A 17,551-nucleotide genomic window follows, 5' to 3' on the forward strand; every position below is an offset into this window, starting at 1 on the left:
GAGCTGTGCTCTACTCTGCCTGTAGGACACCATGGAGTACAAAAAGAAGCAGCGGCCTCTGAAGATCCGCATGCTGGATGGGACAGTGAAAACAGTCATGGTCGACGACTCCAAAACCGTCACAGACATGCTCATGACAATATGTGCCCGCATTGGTAAGAGGAGGGTGTAGAGACATGGGGGAGGAAGGAAGGTGGCAAGAGAGGACAGTGTCTCATGGGAGGGTAATGGGGGGTGGCCAGGGCATGGCAGGGAAGGGGGAACAGTGCCAGCTCTGTGGTGACTGGCCTGATTGCAGGCTGTGCCTGTGTCCAGCAAATATTTAAAGCCAGGGAGAGGCAGCGCTCTGCTCCCCTCCAGCTTGCTCCAGACCTGGTGCCTGGCAGAAGGATTGTGCTGAGCTCAGCCTTCTGTGTTTCTGCAGGCATCACCAACTACGATGAGTATTCGCTTGTTCGGGAGATCATGGAAGAGAAGAAAGAGGAGGTTACCAGCACCCTGAAGAAGGACAAAACCCTGCTGCGAGACGAGAAGAAAATGGAGAAGCTCAAGCAGAAGCTGCACACGGATGATGAGTGTATGTGCCTGCAAGTACTTGGGATGGAGTCAGCCTGCATGAGGAGCAGCTGGGCTGGCAGCTTGGTGGGTGGGAGCGGGAGCTCTGCCTCCTGCAAGGTGAAGACCTGGGGCAGGGGTGCGGAAGCAGCACCAGGGCTGCTGCAGGGGCACAAGTGCCTGCACACCCTGGACTCTCTTGCTCTGGGAGAGTTCACCAGAACAGCTTCAGCCTCTTGGCCTGCATGAGCGGTCCTGCTAGATCCCACACCTTGGGCCAAGACCAGCCCTGTTGGGGTGTCCATCCCTGCTCATGTTCTGGTGTTGCCTGCAGTGAACTGGCTGGACCACGGCCGGACCCTGCGCGAGCAAGGCATTGACGACAGTGAGACGTTGTTGCTGCGCCGCAAGTTCTTCTACTCTGACCAGAACGTGGACTCGCGAGATCCCGTGCAGCTCAATCTGCTCTACGTGCAGGTACTTCGCTGTTGTTACCAACCCAGTAGTGCCTTGCTGCATTGTCCTATGCCAGCCCCTTATCACGGTTGATGGCTGAGGTTCTTGGCCAGGAACAGCCTAGAGGATCATTTCAGGGTGCTCAGTTGTCACCTGGAAGAGATTTCCTGGGTAAAAGCCGACAATAACAATCCCCGCCCTGCCTCCTGCTCAGTCCTAAAATTTCCAAGGAGGTCCCACGTTTCCTGTGTGTGACAGGAACCATCCTGTCCTCAGGCCTGAAGTTCTGCTGCTGTTCTTAGGCCAGGATAGCTGACTAGCCTTGCTGTCCCTGGGGGTAGGGGGGCTGCCTTGTCAGCGCCATTTCTTTTCTATACAGCAGCACAGCTTCTAGACACCAGGCAGCATGTTCCTGAGCTGTTGCTCTGCATCTCTGTTTCGGTGTGTGAGGCGATCACTTTTCATACACTGTTCTGCTGCAGGGTTCTCCAGCTGCAGGGCAGCAGTGAGCCTCAGTCTGTGGCAGTCCCACCTAGTGTAAAAGGGAGCCGTGGCAGTTGCTGGGCTGTGTGGCAGGGCTCGCTGTCCCCAGCCTGTGTCCATGTCTTCTTTTCCCACACAGGCTCGTGATGACATCCTTAACGGTTCCCACCCTGTCTCATTTGACAAAGCCTGTGACTTCGCTGGTTACCAGTGCCAGATCCAATTTGGTCCACACAACGAACATAAGCACAAACCAGGCTTCTTGGAGTGAGTGTCCTGGGGAGCCCCTGGTCCCTGTCCAGAGATGACTTGAACAGCTCAACACCTCCTTGGAGCACTGACATTGGTGCTCCCTTGGGGTTCTGAACCACCCTCCTCCTGGCAGCGCTGCCCCCTCGTGCTCCATGCCCGAGCATGGAGGTCAACACCAAATGTGAAGGGTGCCAAACCTCATCCCTCTCACACCCCAGCAGTTGCCTAGGACATGGAACTGCTCCAACTTTGTGGGCAGCCCAGTCCTACAGTGTAGCCTAATGCTGCACAAGAGGCTGCATCCTTGGTGCCTCTACCCTACTCTCTGCGGGGCAGTTCCTGGGGCTAAATGGACATTAAGGCCAGCTGTGCTTCTGAGCACAGAACATGCTCTGCTAAGACTGTTTTCCTCCCATCTTGGTGGAGGACCAGACACTTCTGTGGGCCTGTTAGTAGAGCTGTCCTCGGCCTGTGAGCTCTTTAAGTTGCAGCCGCCTGTAGCATCAGCATCCTGGAAAGTGGAGAGGTGGTTTCAAAAAGGAGGCTCTTTTAAGGTGCTGAATTTCCCTTGTTGCAGCAGCCTCTCCCACATCCTTCCTGTTCCCCAAAACTCTCAGCCCATGTCCCGACAGAGGTTTGTCCAAGACTGTTGGGCCTATTCATAGGCAGAGACAAGTAGCTTTGGCAAAAACAAGTGGTTTCAGGGCTCTGCTGGTGATAATTGCTTTTGTCTCTTTGTAGACTCAAGGATTTCCTGCCCAAAGAATACATCAAGCAGAAAGGAGAGCGCAAGATCTTTATGGTATGTGCAGGGCTGTGTTAAGCCCTAGGTGTATCATTCCTCCTCACCAGAGATTTGGGCTTCTCTTGTCCCTGGAGGTTGCACCTCTGAACCTGAACAACAGAGCAGGTAGCAGCTTGATAGATGGGAGATAGGAGCGTGAAGTTGAAGTGGGTAGACGTGGCAGCTCCTGAGGTGTGAGGGGGTCAGAGGAATGTTGTTAACTGTAGTGGGGGAAAGAATGCTAACGGCAGGGGTGTCAGTCAGAGAAGGGAGAGCCTGGAAAGGCTGTAACAAGGTGATGGTGACAGCATTGGTGTGCAGCCAGGGGACCACAGAGCTGGTGTGATGTTCTCTCTTTGTTATTTCAGGCACACAAGAACTGTGGGAACATGAGTGAGATCGAGGCCAAAGTTCGCTATGTGAAACTTGCCCGTTCCCTGAAGACTTATGGGGTCTCCTTCTTCCTGGTCAAGGTAAAACAGTAGCTCCCTGAGCCCCAGCTGCTATGCCTGGCCAGCCCGCCTTCCTTCTTTCTAGCCTTTCCCTGGCCTCCTCCATCTTTCATGTTCTATCCACCTATTTCACCTTAGTCCACTTTTAATTCCCATCATTTTTCCAGGTTTCCTAGTGTCCTCACTTTATGCCTGTACTTTTTGACTTTCCCTGTGTGCTCTCTTCTCCCTTGGTTCATGCTTTTTCTCATTTCCTTTTCAAGACCACGTCACAGATATTATCACCCAAACGATACTTCCTAGTGAAGTGAGACTCCAATGAGCTTTGCCTTGACAGTTTGGCTCCGGAGAGCTGAAGTCTTGGCAGGGCTGTGCTGAGGGTCAACCCCGGGGCAGCCTGTAACCCTTTTGTCATGGCACGCAGGAGAAGATGAAAGGGAAGAACAAGCTGGTGCCGCGGCTGCTGGGGATCACCAAGGAGTGCGTGATGCGTGTGGATGAGAAAACCAAGGAAGTGATTCAGGAGTGGAGTCTGACCAACATCAAGCGCTGGGCAGCTTCACCCAAGAGCTTCACCCTGGTAGGGGGACTGCCCCAATCCTGCTCCCTTGTCCCTCTGCTCTGGCAGTGCTCCTGCCACCAGGCCCCTCTGACCTCGTGTGTGTTGGCTGCAGAGCAGCCCCAGGCACTGTCACGCTATCACAAATAATTTGTCATGAATAATTTCCCTTCTGTGGGACTCCCTTGCCGTGCTCCAGCTGCCTCTCCCAGTCATGGAGAACAGGGAGCTGTGGAGAGGCAGAGCCACACTTTGGCACAGAGAGCAGTCCTGGGCAGTTAGCACATACCAGAGGAGTTCAGGATGGCAGTGTGTGCCCCACTCCAGTGCTACCCGGTGCTCTCCCGTTGCAGGATTTTGGAGATTACCAGGACGGTTACTACTCGGTGCAGACAACAGAGGGGGAGCAGATTGCCCAGCTGATTGCTGGCTACATTGACATCATCCTGAAGAAGGTGGGTACCTGTGTGGGTTCGGAGGGGAAGCCAAGTGCCTGTAACCAGCTCCTCACCTGAATGAGGTGCAAGATGCAGCTCCAGCTGGAGAGCTGCTGGCTCACAGCCTTGCTGGGAGAGGCTGGAGACAGGCACATGCAGGGGTGAGGGGGTCCCATGGGCCTGGTACGGCACACTAATCTGGGCTGCTGGAAATGGGGGAGTCTGGGAGGTGTATGCTGACTGATACATTTTCTCTTTCCTCCGCAGAAAAAGAGCAAAGACCACTTTGGCCTGGAAGGGGATGAGGAGTCTACCATGCTCGAAGACTCTGTGTCCCCTAAGAAGTAAGTCCAGAGCAAGGTAGATACTAAACAGAAGTTGAATGCTCCAGCCAAACCTGCTGCCCTGTCTGCAGGGAGAGGTGCCAGTCCTTCACCTTCAGTTTTCCTAGGAATGTTGGGGCCAGGGCCATGGAGATCCTTTTGCATTAAGGACTTGGCCTTGTCCATGAAGTTGTGGGTGGCAGACAAGGTGCTGGCACAGAGAGGGGTCCTTAATTTTCTGTAGAAATGTGGCCCAAATGCTCCCAGCTACAGCTAGTATTTCTTTCCTTGGCAGGCCGACTGTCTTGCAGCAGCAGTTTAACCGTGCAGGCAAAGCAGAGCTGGGTTCGGTGGCCCTGCCAGCCATCATGCGGACAGGGGCTGGAGGGCCGGAGAACTTCCAAGTGGGCATGATGCCACAGGCCCAACTGCAGATCACCAGTGGACAGATGTACCGAGGACACATGCCTCCCTTGGTAAGGTCTCCCTGTGCCACTGCAGGACAAAACCCCTTGAGATTTGGCCATCGAGCTGGTGCCATCTAGCCAGGCATTAGCCTGCCCTGAAGAACAGGGGCTCTGGTTGGTCCCATGTGCTTGATAACCTTGCTGAGTTAGTGTCCATCCACACCCAATCTGCAGACTTTATCTCCATCCCCCTCTGAGATTCCCCAGGAGCCCCAGATGCATATGCTGCAGTTATCTACATGAGATCTATCCAGAGGTCTCCACCCACCCTGGAGCTTTGCCCTGACTGGCAATCACAGAGCTGTTCCTTCCAGTCCTCAGGCTGAGTGTGGCTGTCCCAGCCAGTTGCACTGATAACTCTGGTTTGCAACAGATCCCTGCTGCTACTGGAGTTGGTGCCCTTCCCTGCAGCCTTCTCTGCAGCCACAAGCACATTTGAGAAGGGCCAAGAAGAAGCCTACTTTCCCTGCCTCCAGACACAGAAGGATTTGCTTAAAAACCTTGTAAGACACTGCTTTGTTTGTTGCAGAGAGCACATGAACTGCAGGATTCAGCAGTACTCACCCTTGGCAGTGCCCTTGCTGCAGCGCAATGGGGCATTTCCAGGGAGGAGGTGCAGAGGGAGACCCCATGTTTGTGGCTGCTCCCTCTTTTTGCAGAGGTACCCACTTAAAGCCCTTTTCTTGACAGCCTATTCCCACCATTTTGTGCTCAGGCAAATAAGCTGAATGTTTGATCTTGAACTTTAAGCCTCCACCATACCTCAGTCTGTCCTTGTGTTACAGACTTCAGCCCAGCAAGCCCTGACTGGCACTATCAACTCCAGCATGCAGGCCGTACACGCAGCCCAGGCCACGCTGGATGACTTCGAGACCTTGCCACCTCTTGGGCAGGATGCTGTGAGTGCCTCGTGAAGAGGGGGTACTGGCTTATTTGGGTTGGGAGGAACCTCTTTGGAAAGGGTTTGTTTGCTGGTTAGGCTGGTTGTGACTGGTGGTTTTCTCAGGAGAGGGGGTCTAATTCTGGGAAGTTCTGCTCCCCACTAAGAGGTCAAGTTGTATCCAACTCTAGGGGCAGGAGCAGAGAGGATGCTTTGTCTCTCTGACAGTTTTCCTGCCTCTCTCTATACTTTTGGCTTTAGAAGAGGGATGAGGAGTCTTGGATGGTAACAGTTCTTCCTTCCTTGCTTCGTTCTTGTCTCCTTTCTCCTGCATTCCACTCTGTGAGCATGTGCACAACTGCACACAAGCACCAGGCAGGGCTGATCCCGCTTTCCTCCTTTCAGGCCTCCAAAGCTTGGCGAAAAAACAAGATGGACGAGTCAAAGCATGAGATCCATTCTCAAGTGGATGCTATTACTGCTGGCACAGCCTCGGTGGTCAATCTAACTGCAGGTAGGTGGAAGGAAGGGCTACTTGAAAGCTCTGTCTGTGGGAGAGGCTTGATCTCCTCTGGCCTTTGGCTGGAGTCAAGACTCCTGTCCTCCCTCAGGGTCTTGACAGAGCCAGCCTGGCCCAGCCAGGGCTAACTGAACCCAGACTGCTGCCAATGTGCCTGTAGAACCAGACATGCCCTCACTGCTTTGAGACCCTCAGCATCCCTGTCTGTACACAGGTCATCCTATTCCTTTCTCTGTTTTGGCTCTCTGAACCAAAAGTGTGTTGTCTCTGGTATACCTGTGGCCACCATCACAACATGCTGTAGCTCTCTCTCCCCATATTATGAGCTCTGGAAGTGCCCAAGCCAGCCTCAGGGCTAATGTGTCCACGCTCGGAGCCTTGGAGCCAGGGGGTTTCTTTCTCCACTCCCCAGAAGGTGAATCCCATCAGTTACAGGCTTGGGAATACTCCTGGAGTATCACTGGAATGTGTCCATACTCCCCTGCTCCTGTTCTCTCCCTCTGCAGGAGATCCAGCAGATACAGACTACACAGCCATGGGCTGTGCCATCACCACCATATCTTCTAACCTGATGGAGATGTCCAAGGGTGTGAAACTGCTGGCCGCACTCATGGAGGATGAGGGAGGGAACGGACAGCAGTTGCTGCAGGCAGCCAAGAACCTGGCAAGCGCCGTCTCGGACTTGCTGAAAACTGTGCAGCCAGCCAGTGCTGAGGTGTGAGGGGAGCAGGAGGGGTCGAGGGGCGTATGGGGCTGAGGAGAAGTGTGGGTTGGGGTAGGATGGACAGAAGCGAAGGGGAGGAGCGGGGTGGGCTTGACTTCCAGCCTGAGTGATTTTTTTGCCTCGTTCCTTGCAGCCCCGCCAGAATCTCCTGCAAGCCGCCGGCCTCGTGGGCCAGACAAGCGGAGAACTGCTGCAGCAAATCGGAGAAAGTGATACTGATCCTCGGTTCCAGGTGAGTGGTGAGGCTCTGGCTGTACCTGGAGACATGCACTCAATAAAGCCATCTGCCTTTGCATGGGATCATTCCAGCAGGAGCTGTCTGTGCTACAGCTTGGCCTGTGCATGGTGACTTTGCCAGGGGAAGGGACAGGCCATTTTCCATCTCTGTAGTTAGAGCCCTGTTAAATAATGCCTCTTATCTTGTGGATTCCCATGTAGATCCCAGAAAGCTGGCGTGCTTGGATCCTGCCCACCTCTGACCCAAAGATGGTAAAAAGGGGCTGTGGGTAGAAACACCGAGCCATGCCTCTCTTTGATGGAAAGGCTACTCTTTTGGGACCAATCAGCTGAATTCTTTGGAGAAGGGCACTTGTTGAAAAATCTGCTTTTCTTGTGATTGACTCTCAGAAGTTCATGCACTTGGGTCGCTCTTCCAGTGAGCTCTGCCATGTTAGTCCCCCCTTGCAACAGCTTCTTGGTCCCCTTCTGCTTCCTCGTGCCACTCGGTGATGTTGACTTGCCAGATTAGGCAGCTGAACTGGATGAAGCCTCCTGCTTTTTTGGTGAGTTGGAACCAGCTGGATTGTCTTTATGGTTGCTGGTTCCAGCACAAGGGGGATAACAGAGCATGCTGGAGAGGGGGATCTAACTATAGTATGGGCTGAAACAGACTTCAGAACTCAGACGTGTCTTTATAGCATGGCCACATGGCCTGGGTATGAGCAGAAATTCCTTCACAGAGAGCCAAAGAGAACAGAAAAGCTAGCAGTAGGGTGGGAGCTCATCAGAGGAAGACATGCACAGTTAGGGGAAAGTGATGGGGAGGAGCTGGTATGGGGGAGTGCTAGGACAGAGGCAGCCCAAGAGAGGCTGAGAAAGCAGCTCCAGTTTTCTCTGCCCCTTACAGATAACTCTGCGGCAGGTCTGACATCCCAAGTCTCTCATTCAACCAGTGGATGATACCAGGGCCAAGTGGCAGATTTAGGAACTGAACTGTAATTTGTACATGTGCAAGGCACTGCCACTCAGCTACAAGACCCGAGTGTATCTACTTCCCTCCTCTGTGCTCTTCTGTTGGGATTTCTTCTTTTCTGACGTGGGTAGTTGCTGTGGTTTGGGGGCCTGGGGACTCCTGAGCTTGGTGCATGTACTATCCAGACTATCATTGTATCTAGAACGGTGATGGATTGCAACAGAAACAGGCTTTGCTTGTAGGAAGTGATGAGAAACAGGTGGAAACCCAAAGGGGGGATGATATGAAATACTTTGAGGTTGATGTCAGGAGATTTCACTGTTGTTGGATGCAGGTGTGCTCTGTGTGTGTGAGTGTACTTGAAAAGAGGATTTGGGCTGGGCAGTTGCTTAGCTGCAGTTTGCAATGGGGTTGTACCTGCAGCAGCAGGCAGGGAGCTTGGTGCTATGAACAGCACATTGTGTCAGGGCCCTTGGTCATGGTGCAGCGTAGAACAATGGCTCTAGTGGGGCTAACGCTTGTGGGTGCTGATGATAGAAACCAGCACGAATTCTTAGAGCTGTGTCGTCACAGTGAGGTCAGGTGTCCTTGCTACTAGGAGGTAGCCTGTGTATGCTGCTCAGTGCTTGTTGTGCTAGCGGGGCAGTTCTGTGTCTCCCCAAAGCCTGTGCGAAAGACAGCAAAGATGTAGCCCAAAGGTACAGAGCGGATGATCCTCTTGCTTGTCAGCTATGTGCCCATGTCCCCAGAATATGACTGAGCAGCGGGGGCAGCCTCTCCTGCTTGCTTGCAGTGTGGGCCCTGTGGGAGGGCAGTGCCGTAGGGTGGTTCTGAGGGCTGCCCACTGGGTGATTGCACCCATGGCTTGATTTTGCCTGCAATTTGGCCAAAGCCAAGTGTTTCTGGGATGTGAAGCCTGCTGTTGCTGATGGTGCCTTGCAGCAGGTTTTTGCTGCAATGCAATCAGGGATTTGATGCAGTGTCTGAGTCCTGGGTGTTGCGGGTGATGCTGAATGCTGCCCGAGCTGCTGTTGGAGGTGTCTGTGGTCAGGACAGTGCCTGGTACTGGGCATTGCCGCAGTGCGGGCTGCAGCTTGAGGCAGGGCTGCTGTCTTGCTGCCGCTGTTGCTCACAGTGGGGATGGTACCGGAGGGTTGCCAGCCCCTCCAGGTGTTCGGTGCTGGCCTGGATGAAAGGCCCCTGAAGCTCATGTTTCCCTGCTGAATATTTCACGAGAGCCACGTGAAGCAGCTGGTGCATGGCTCCCATCCCGGTTCCCGTGCTGACCCTCTCCATCGCCCCCAGGACATGCTCATGCAGTTGGCAAAGGCTGTGGCCAGTGCTGCTGCTGCGCTGGTGCTGAAAGCCAAGAACGTGGCTCAGAAAACTGAGGACTCGGCACTGCAGACGCAGGTGATCGCAGCCGCTACGCAGTGCGCACTCTCCACCTCCCAGCTGGTGGCCTGCACCAAGGTAGGAAACCACCCTGGAGCCGAGCAGTGTTAACCCTTGCTTCAGCATGGGAGAAAGCACCACCTGAGGGGTGGCAGCTCCAGCCTGTACCTACCTGTGGGAGAGACTTGGAGCTGTTGTTTATGCTAGGAAAGCTGGGCTGTAGTTGTGCCAGGACCAGCTCCTCATCCCCTCGAGCTGCAACTTAGGGATTTGGGGCCTGAAGTCTCAGCTGCCTCTAGCTAAGCTTGCCTGGAATAGCTGTTGCTGTGCCCAAGTGCTGGGAGAAGCAGGGGTTTGGAATAGTAGCAATGTGTGTTGTAGGCTGTCTGCTGTTGAGTGGAGAACAGCAGCTTTGCAGTGCCAGAGTCCTGCTCACTGCCCAGCTCTTCTCCTCTCCTCCAGGTAGTGGCTCCCACAATCAGCTCACCGGTTTGCCAGGAGCAGCTCATTGAGGCTGGCAAGTTGGTGGCCAAATCGGCGGAGGGCTGCGTGGAGGCCTCCAAAGCAGCCACCAGCGATGACCAGCTCCTCAAGCAGGTGGGAGTGGCAGCCACGGCCGTCACGCAGGCCCTGAACGACCTGCTGCAGCACATCAAGCAGCATGCCACGGGCGGGCAGCCCATCGGGCGCTACGACCAGGCCACCGACACCATCCTTAACGTCACCGAGAACATATTCAGCTCCATGGGCGACGCAGGTGAGAGCAGCTAATGGCACCTGGGGCAGGGCATAGAGAACAGGGCAGTGTGGGCTGGAGAAAGGGCAGGCAAACGGAGCCTCCTCTCTACCAGGGTCATGCCTCTGTGTAACTGCTGTGTGCTCACTGGGGAGCTTGTTTGTGTCTTGCTGCGGGCTCATGCTCCTGCTGTGGCAGGGTCTAGAACAAGCCTGCTAAGGATGATAGCAGTGTGTGCAGAGCCTCTATTAGGCAGATATCAAGGAGTCATTGGCCACTGCAGAAGCTTTTGCAAGTGCTGACAGGCTGCCTTTCCTCCCTTTGCCAGGAGAAATGGTGAGGCAGGCTCGTATTCTGGCCCAAGCAACCTCCGACCTGGTCAACGCCATCAAAGCCGATGCCGAGGGAGAGACAGATCTAGAGAACTCACACAAGCTGCTGAGTGCGGCCAAGGTTTTGGCCGACGCCACCACCAAGATGGTAGAGGCTGCAAAGGTTCGTTGTGCGAGGGGCAGAAGCAGGGGGAGAAGCTGCTGGCAGGATGAGCACTTGCTTTGGCAGCACAAACTGCTCTGCGTTACCCAGTCTGATGTCAGTAGCAGCACAGACCTGGTGTGCGAGGCCCTCAGCTCCCCAGCAGCCCCTGCTTGGGGGAGTGGGTCTCTGTCAGGTACTCGGGTACAGTTTCATAGCCAAGGCTTTCTCCTCTGCTCGAGGTGTTGGGAGAGCAATGAGGATGTAGGGTAGGGTTTTTTTTTTTCCAGTGTTCCAGAGTAAGGGCCTACACTGAGCTGAGGACCTGTGCAGTGATATGTAGTGCTCTCCTGAAGCTACAGACGATAACCAAGGAGGGATGTTAATTCCTGTATTGCTGAGCTCTTCTGGGGGAATTTTTAGCACCTCAGTATCTCCCTTTCCTCACCTCTGGTGCTGTAGGAAGTCAAACTGCTGGGGACATGGCCAGCTGTCAGGACAGAGCACAACAGCTGCTCTGAGGGGATAAGGGACCTGGAGGGTGCTGAAAGGTTTGATGGGTTTTGTGCTTTGTCCAGGGAGCTGCAGCCTACCCAGACAGCAAGGAACAGCAGCAGCAGTTGCGTGAAGCAGCTGAGGGGCTCCGCATGGCAACAAATGCTGCAGCTCAGAACGCCATTAAGAAAAAGCTTGTGCACAAGCTGGAGGTAAGATGCCCAGCTTGGGCTCGGGCAGAGGACTGCTACAACGTGGGGAGGCACAGTTAGCTCGTGAGATCAGCTCACAAAACCGTGATCTCTGCACTTTCTGGAGTGATGAAGCTACTTTCATAAAGTTGTGTCTGCACTATTCCCTGTAGAGACCTCTTTATTGCTCCCTACTCAGTCATCTTCCTTCCTGGTCTCTGACCAGGTTCCTCCCTTCCTTTGAGCAAACTTCATTGCTTTGGGATGTCAAACTAATCCCTGCATCAAAGATGCTGGGATGCCAAGTTGTTGCAGGCAGAGGCACAGCAGAAACATGGAAGGAGCTAGGACGGGGAGTTGGGTCCCCACTCTGTGCCAAGAGGAGTTTCTGGGTTTCAGGACAGACTGTCCTGTGCAGTTGGCTACTAACCTGTGTGTTCACCCTGCAGCACGCGGCCAAGCAGGCCGCAGCATCGGCCACGCAGACCATCGCAGCCGCGCAGCACACAGCGCTCTCCAACAAGAATCCTGCAGCGCAGCAGCAGCTGGTGCAGAGCTGCAAGGTGAGGAGCCCCTCATCCCTACCCTGCTGTGCTGCCAGGCCCAGGCTGTGCCCCTAGTGTCCCTCCCTGCTCCAGTGCTGCCCAGTGGCCAAGGCTGTGCCACCTGCTCCTATCCTCTCTCTGATCAACCGCATTGTGGCACAGCTGAGCCAGCTTGGCTTTGTGCTCAGCCACAGGAGGCTGGGCATGCAAGAAACAGCTTGTAGCTTAGAGTCCGCAAATTCTGCCTTAACAGTAGCTAATGACACATTTTTAATGACCGTTCCTTTTCTTGGAAAAAAGTGTCTGCAAAGGATGTTACACCACTGCTCTGAGAGGAAACACTTGGCCTTGACATCTACAAACTTCCTTCACCTCTGTGGAAAAATTATGGAAAAGCTGACATGAGACTGTCATTATGTTCTCATCTTTTAACATGTTAATTCTGGGCAATCTTAGTTTAAGAAAAAAAAAAATCTCAAACTGGGGTTGAGGCTTTTTGTGTTAACAGGATACCTTTTTATAAGATTGCAAGATGAATTGATAAAAAAGATCTTTAAAAGCTTAAAACTTGACCTAATACAAGACAGCATCTTGAGCAAGGTATTAGCATTATTTAATATCTGTAGATTAGCCTGAATGGGTTAGGAGTTGTTGCTGGAGAACAGAACGGATGACATTTGTAATGGAGTTCTGTAGGGACTAGGTTTATATCCAACTCTGATTTTTTTTTTCTCTTGTATTTCATTTTTGACTGATGATCTAGGAATAAACACAGTCACTGTCAGTCAGATCTGCAGGTGGCAAAGCCGAGGGAGTTGCAGGCAATGGGCAGAGCACACAAAGCAGTCTCAGCACCAGGCTGGGCCGGCAGGAAGGTGCTGTGTGTGCTTCGTGTCTCCTCCTGGCTGGGCCTCTCCAGTGACTCTCCTCTCTGGTCACAGGTTGTGGCACATCAGATCCCAATGCTGGTACAAGGTGTACGGGGAAGCCAGTCCCAGACGGACATCCCCAGCACCCAGCTGGCTCTCATTGCTGCCAGCCAGAACTTCCTGCAGGTACCTGTACTCCCCTGTATCCTCCCTCTGCGAGGAGCATCCTCCGTGGGCTCTGACACTTGCACCCATTAGAAACTGTGTTGTGCTGTCTGCCTCCCCCAAAGGCGCTGAGAAGCCTGTTGGACATGGGCAAGGAAGACACACTGCATGTTATTCCATTCTCATGACCTTTCTTTTGGACTTGCAGCCCGGTGGGAAGATGGTAGCTGCAGCCAAGGCCACTGTCCCCACCATTACAGACCAGGCCTCTGCTATGCAGCTCAGCCAGTGTGCCAAGAACTTGGCTGCAGCTCTTGCTGAGCTCCGTACAGCTGCACAGAAGGTAAGAGAATAGTTCTGACCAGCAGCGAGGCCTTGGTCGTACTAAATATGGGAGGCCAGCACAGAGATGGGAATGGCCCTGTTGCAAGGTGAGTTCTCTAAAACACCAAGGTGAATGCAGCTGTTCCTCACTTATTTTTCCATCTCCCCATTGCAGGCTCAGGAGGCTTGTGGGCCTCTGGAAATAGACTCTGCCCTGGGCCTTGTGCAGAGCCTGGAGAGAGACTTGCAGGAAGCCAAGGCAGCTGCCAGGGACGGCAAACTGAAGCCTCTGCCAGGAGAGACGGTAAGGGCTCTGAGAGGAGATGGCCAGGCAGGGAAGGAGCCTGGGTGAGCAAGCAGGAGCAGCAGGCAGTGGTGCTGCATGGGAACAGCATGTTGGGGAGTAACGGGTGCTGTGGCTGTGGTCAGAGAAGGGAGAGTGGGAAATGCATGGATGGAGGCTGGAGATGTAACCCATTGATACGTTATCAGTGATCATCCTGCAGATGGAGAAGTGTGCCCAGGACCTAGGGAACAGCACGAAAGCTGTCAGCTCTGCTATTGCTCACCTCCTTGGAGAAGTGGCCCAGGGCAACGAGAACTACACAGGTACTACTAGCTCTGGGGCAAAACCGGGAGATAGGCAAGGGCTAGGCCTTCATTTTGTGTGGGAGTGAATTTCACCCCTCAGTAAAGATCCCTTGTACTCAGGGGTAGCTGTTCCTGAGCAGGACACAAGCCAGAGGGCTCCAGGCAAATAAGGAGCCCAGTGGAACAGGAGGAAAGATCCAGAAGTGGTGGGAGGTAGCCTGATCTCTTGGCCTGAACATGGCAGAGCACATGGGAGACAGGGGTGCATTCTAGGGGGAGAACATGTTGTAGGTCTTGTTACTTCTGCTTAGCCTCAATCACTGACTTACCCCTCTCCCACAGGAATTGCTGCCCGAGAGGTGGCCCAGGCCCTGCAAGCACTCAGCCAGGCTGCCCGTGGCATCACAGCCAACACCTTGGACTCACAGGCACAGAGTGCCATGCTGGAGTGTGCTGGCGATGTCATGGATAAAGCAAACAACCTCATTGAGGAAGCACGAAAAGCTGTGGCCAAGCCTGGCAACCAAGAGAGCCAACAGTATCTGGCCCAGGTGAGAACCAGGCTCTGCCACCCTTAGCATGTCCTTGGCACATCCCTGCAGTCAGGGAAGGATGCAGGGCTGGTGTCAGCCACAGTGCATGGACTCTGGGAAAGGCTTCTGCAGTGCAGCAGTGCTGGAGGAGATGTGCATGTGGCAGTGACTTTCTTGCTCTCCACAGGTAGCCAAGGCAGTGTCTCAGGCCCTGAATCGCTGTGTGAACTGCCTCCCTGGGCAGCGGGATGTGGACGCTGCCATCCGTACTGTGGGCGAAGCCAACAAGAGGCTGCTGGTGGATTTGGTGAGTTTAGCCAGGCCAGGGTGAGAGGGGGAAGCTTTGTGGTGGTGACAGGAGCTAATCTCTCTAGCATGTCCCTAAGTAGCCTTTCTGTCAGGAAGGCTTGAATTTCAGGTACATATTAACATGTTCAGTGGTGTCAGCCTTATCCAGGGCACACTGGGCTTTGTCAGGTCTGGCCAAGCAGCAGCGTGTAAGCTACTTGTTTGTGCTGCAAATCCCTGCTTCTGGAGAGCAGGGCAACTGCTCTGAGGTTTTCTGACCACAGACAATGTGTACTCCTAGATGCTGGATTTTCATCCTCTGTCTCTGACTTATTCCCAGTCTCCAGTGCTCCTAATCTCTCTCTCTTCTTCCAGTTCCCACCCAGCAACAAGAGCTTCCAGGAAGCGCAGAGCCAGCTGAATCAAGCAGCAGCAGGTCTCAACCAGTCTGCCAATGAGTTGGTGCAGGCATCACGTGGCACCCCTCAAGACCTGGCCAAGTCCTCTGGCAAATTTGGGCAAGACTTCAATGAGTTCTTGCAGGCTGGAGTGGAGATGGCCAGCCTGTCCCCGGTGAGAGCAAATGCCTGTTGTTCGTGACACATTGTGAACTGACATGTCATGAGAGGCCTTTGGGTGCCCAGGAAGGTGTTTGACCATGGGCAGAGTCACCAGGGGATCAGTGGCTAGAGGATTGCTATGAGTGACTGTGGCTAAAGCAACTGGCGAAGTGGGGTCTGGGGACAGGTTAAGCAGCAGTATCAGGGGGAGGAATAGTTTGGGTTGTTTCTGCAAGTGTTAATTGGCAGTAGCAAGGATACAGCAGCAGGCAGACAAGCTGGATTAAGGGAGTGGTCTTAGCCTGGAAACCGTGGAAGACTGAGGTCAGGCTACCAGAGGACTGTGGGTGGAGGCTGGGTGGGCATGGACTTTAGAAACTTGTAGGTGACTATTCTTGGCTACTTCCAGACTAAAGAAGACCAGGCACAGGTGGTGTCAAACTTGAAGAGCATCTCCATGTCCTCCAGCAAGTTGTTGCTGGCTGTGAAGGCACTTTCTGCTGACTCCACAGCCCCCAACCTCAAGAATCAGCTAGCAGCAGCTGCACGGTAGGAGGAACTGTTTGCTGTATATCAAGGGAGATGGGCAAGGGCTTGGTCTGGGCCTGCAGCAGCAGGAAGCAGAGTCTAGACCAGGGCTTGCCTCCACAGGGCTCAACTTGCTGTTGAGCTCTCCTGAGACCACTTGTCTGCAGTAAAGCTGGCCTGGCTGCTCTATGGTGGTCTGTCAAAAGAGGTAGACCCTGAAGAAGTAGGAATGTGCTTCAGTCAGAGCCTCTACCTGTTTGCTACAGCCAGGACATCCCCTATGTCCAAGTCAATAAGCTATTTGCAGTAGTAGTGGGTCCAGGTGACGGAGCTGGCATTAATCCATGGTTATGTCTCTCCTGTTCTGGCAGGGCTGTGACTGACAGCATTAACCAGCTGATCACGATGTGCACCCAGCAGGCCCCAGGCCAGAAGGAGTGTGACAATGCTCTGAGGGAGCTGGAGGTGCGAAGAACCAGGAAGCATCACAGAGGGGCTCAGTGTCCAGGGGATTCTCTTTTGTGGAGCTTGACTGGGTCAGCACGAGGTGGGGTGGAAGCTGGAGGCATCAGGTGCCTCCATCGCTGGGGTGGGGAGAGGGGCAACTACACCAAGTTGCATAAGGAGAACACTGCTAGGTTTGGGAGCTGAAGAGCACAGACCTTGCTACAGTGAACTCCTTAATCTGACACTTGTGTCCCTGCAGACTGTGAAGGAACTGTTGGAGAACCCCACTCAGACCGTTAATGACATGTCCTACTTCAACTGCCTTGATAGTGTTATGGAAAACTCCAAGGTGAGCCCTGAGATGGGAGTGGGTCTGGGGACAAAGGTTTGGGAGGGGTGTGAGGATGGAGAAGTTTGATGGAGGCAAAGGTGGAGAAGGGAAGGGTTCTTCCTCACCTGATTCCTTTTCCTCAAGCTTACAAATATGTTGTTTATGAAGGACAGTAAACTGAGTCTGGGAACATGCAGTTACTAACGTATATGGTGTCCTGTCTGGTGGTTGGTGTGTCCTGCAGGTTCTGGGGGAGTCCATGGCTGGGATTTCCCAGAACGCCAAGAACAGCAAACTGCTGGAGTTTGGAGAGTCCATCAGTGCAGCATCCAAAGCTCTCTGTGGCCTCACAGAGGCAGCAGCCCAGGTGAGATGCTCAACCCCAGTTCATTGTGTTAGACCTGGAGCTTAGTTTCCACAGAGTCTCCTTGACTCTCAGGGACAGCTTGACTCTTGACTATAGTCTCTATAGTCTCTATAGTCTATAGTCTATATAGTCTCTTGACTATCAGGGACAGCTTCCTGTGCCGCTCACCTCCATGCCACACGCCTGCCCTGGGGCTCTGTCTCCCTCTTCCATTGCGGGCACATTCTCACACCCTGTTTCCTGTTTCCAGGCCGCCTACCTCGTGGGTGTCTCAGATCCCAACAGCCAGGCTGGGCAGCAAGGCTTGGTAGACCCCACTCAGTTTGCCAGAGCCAACCAGGCCATCCAAATGGCCTGCCAGAACCTCGTGGACCCTGCGTGCACACAGTCCCAGGTAAGTATGAGATGGGGTGACATGGGGGACATTCTCTTGGATGAAAGGGAATGAGAGACTAGTCAAAGAACCGAGTCCAAAGAGCTAGCTTTGGAGATTATGGCTAGTGTCTCATCAGCTGTACTGCGAACCAACTTTGCCAACACAGTGACAGTCCAAATGAGGGGCTGTGAGGGCATGCAGGACTTTGGTGATTCTCCTAGGGAAACACAGGGTGAGGGTTGGCGTTCCCCT

At 53.8% G+C, this 17,551-nt stretch overlaps 1 protein-coding gene across 1 annotated transcript in view; it reads left to right on the plus strand.

Moving 5' to 3' along the window:
• The window catches only part of LOC104575226 (talin-1-like), a 38,827-nt gene that overhangs the window by 4,486 nt on the left and 16,790 nt on the right, over positions 1 to 17,551 (plus strand). Inside the window, exons 3-33 of the mRNA XM_088537440.1 lie at positions 26 to 155; positions 425 to 577; positions 890 to 1,032; positions 1,634 to 1,761; positions 2,488 to 2,548; positions 2,899 to 3,003; positions 3,407 to 3,562; positions 3,895 to 3,996; positions 4,246 to 4,322; positions 4,597 to 4,777; positions 5,554 to 5,667; positions 6,054 to 6,162; positions 6,675 to 6,883; positions 7,026 to 7,124; positions 9,390 to 9,557; positions 9,942 to 10,236; positions 10,544 to 10,710; positions 11,268 to 11,396; positions 11,825 to 11,938; positions 12,862 to 12,975; positions 13,163 to 13,297; positions 13,454 to 13,582; positions 13,785 to 13,887; positions 14,212 to 14,420; positions 14,590 to 14,709; positions 15,066 to 15,263; positions 15,660 to 15,799; positions 16,150 to 16,243; positions 16,485 to 16,574; positions 16,801 to 16,923; positions 17,174 to 17,317. Of these exons, the coding sequence (XP_088393566.1) occupies positions 26 to 155; positions 425 to 577; positions 890 to 1,032; positions 1,634 to 1,761; positions 2,488 to 2,548; positions 2,899 to 3,003; positions 3,407 to 3,562; positions 3,895 to 3,996; positions 4,246 to 4,322; positions 4,597 to 4,777; positions 5,554 to 5,667; positions 6,054 to 6,162; positions 6,675 to 6,883; positions 7,026 to 7,124; positions 9,390 to 9,557; positions 9,942 to 10,236; positions 10,544 to 10,710; positions 11,268 to 11,396; positions 11,825 to 11,938; positions 12,862 to 12,975; positions 13,163 to 13,297; positions 13,454 to 13,582; positions 13,785 to 13,887; positions 14,212 to 14,420; positions 14,590 to 14,709; positions 15,066 to 15,263; positions 15,660 to 15,799; positions 16,150 to 16,243; positions 16,485 to 16,574; positions 16,801 to 16,923; positions 17,174 to 17,317 (4,239 nt within the window). The remainder of the gene's footprint in view (positions 1 to 25; positions 156 to 424; positions 578 to 889; positions 1,033 to 1,633; positions 1,762 to 2,487; positions 2,549 to 2,898; positions 3,004 to 3,406; positions 3,563 to 3,894; positions 3,997 to 4,245; positions 4,323 to 4,596; positions 4,778 to 5,553; positions 5,668 to 6,053; positions 6,163 to 6,674; positions 6,884 to 7,025; positions 7,125 to 9,389; positions 9,558 to 9,941; positions 10,237 to 10,543; positions 10,711 to 11,267; positions 11,397 to 11,824; positions 11,939 to 12,861; positions 12,976 to 13,162; positions 13,298 to 13,453; positions 13,583 to 13,784; positions 13,888 to 14,211; positions 14,421 to 14,589; positions 14,710 to 15,065; positions 15,264 to 15,659; positions 15,800 to 16,149; positions 16,244 to 16,484; positions 16,575 to 16,800; positions 16,924 to 17,173; positions 17,318 to 17,551) is intronic.

This window comes from Tinamus guttatus, unplaced genomic scaffold, assembly GCF_059628265.1.
Source record: "Tinamus guttatus ecotype Peru unplaced genomic scaffold, ASM5962826v1 Tinamus_guttatus_pri_ptg000770l, whole genome shotgun sequence".
NCBI lineage: Eukaryota > Metazoa > Chordata > Aves > Tinamiformes > Tinamidae > Tinamus > Tinamus guttatus.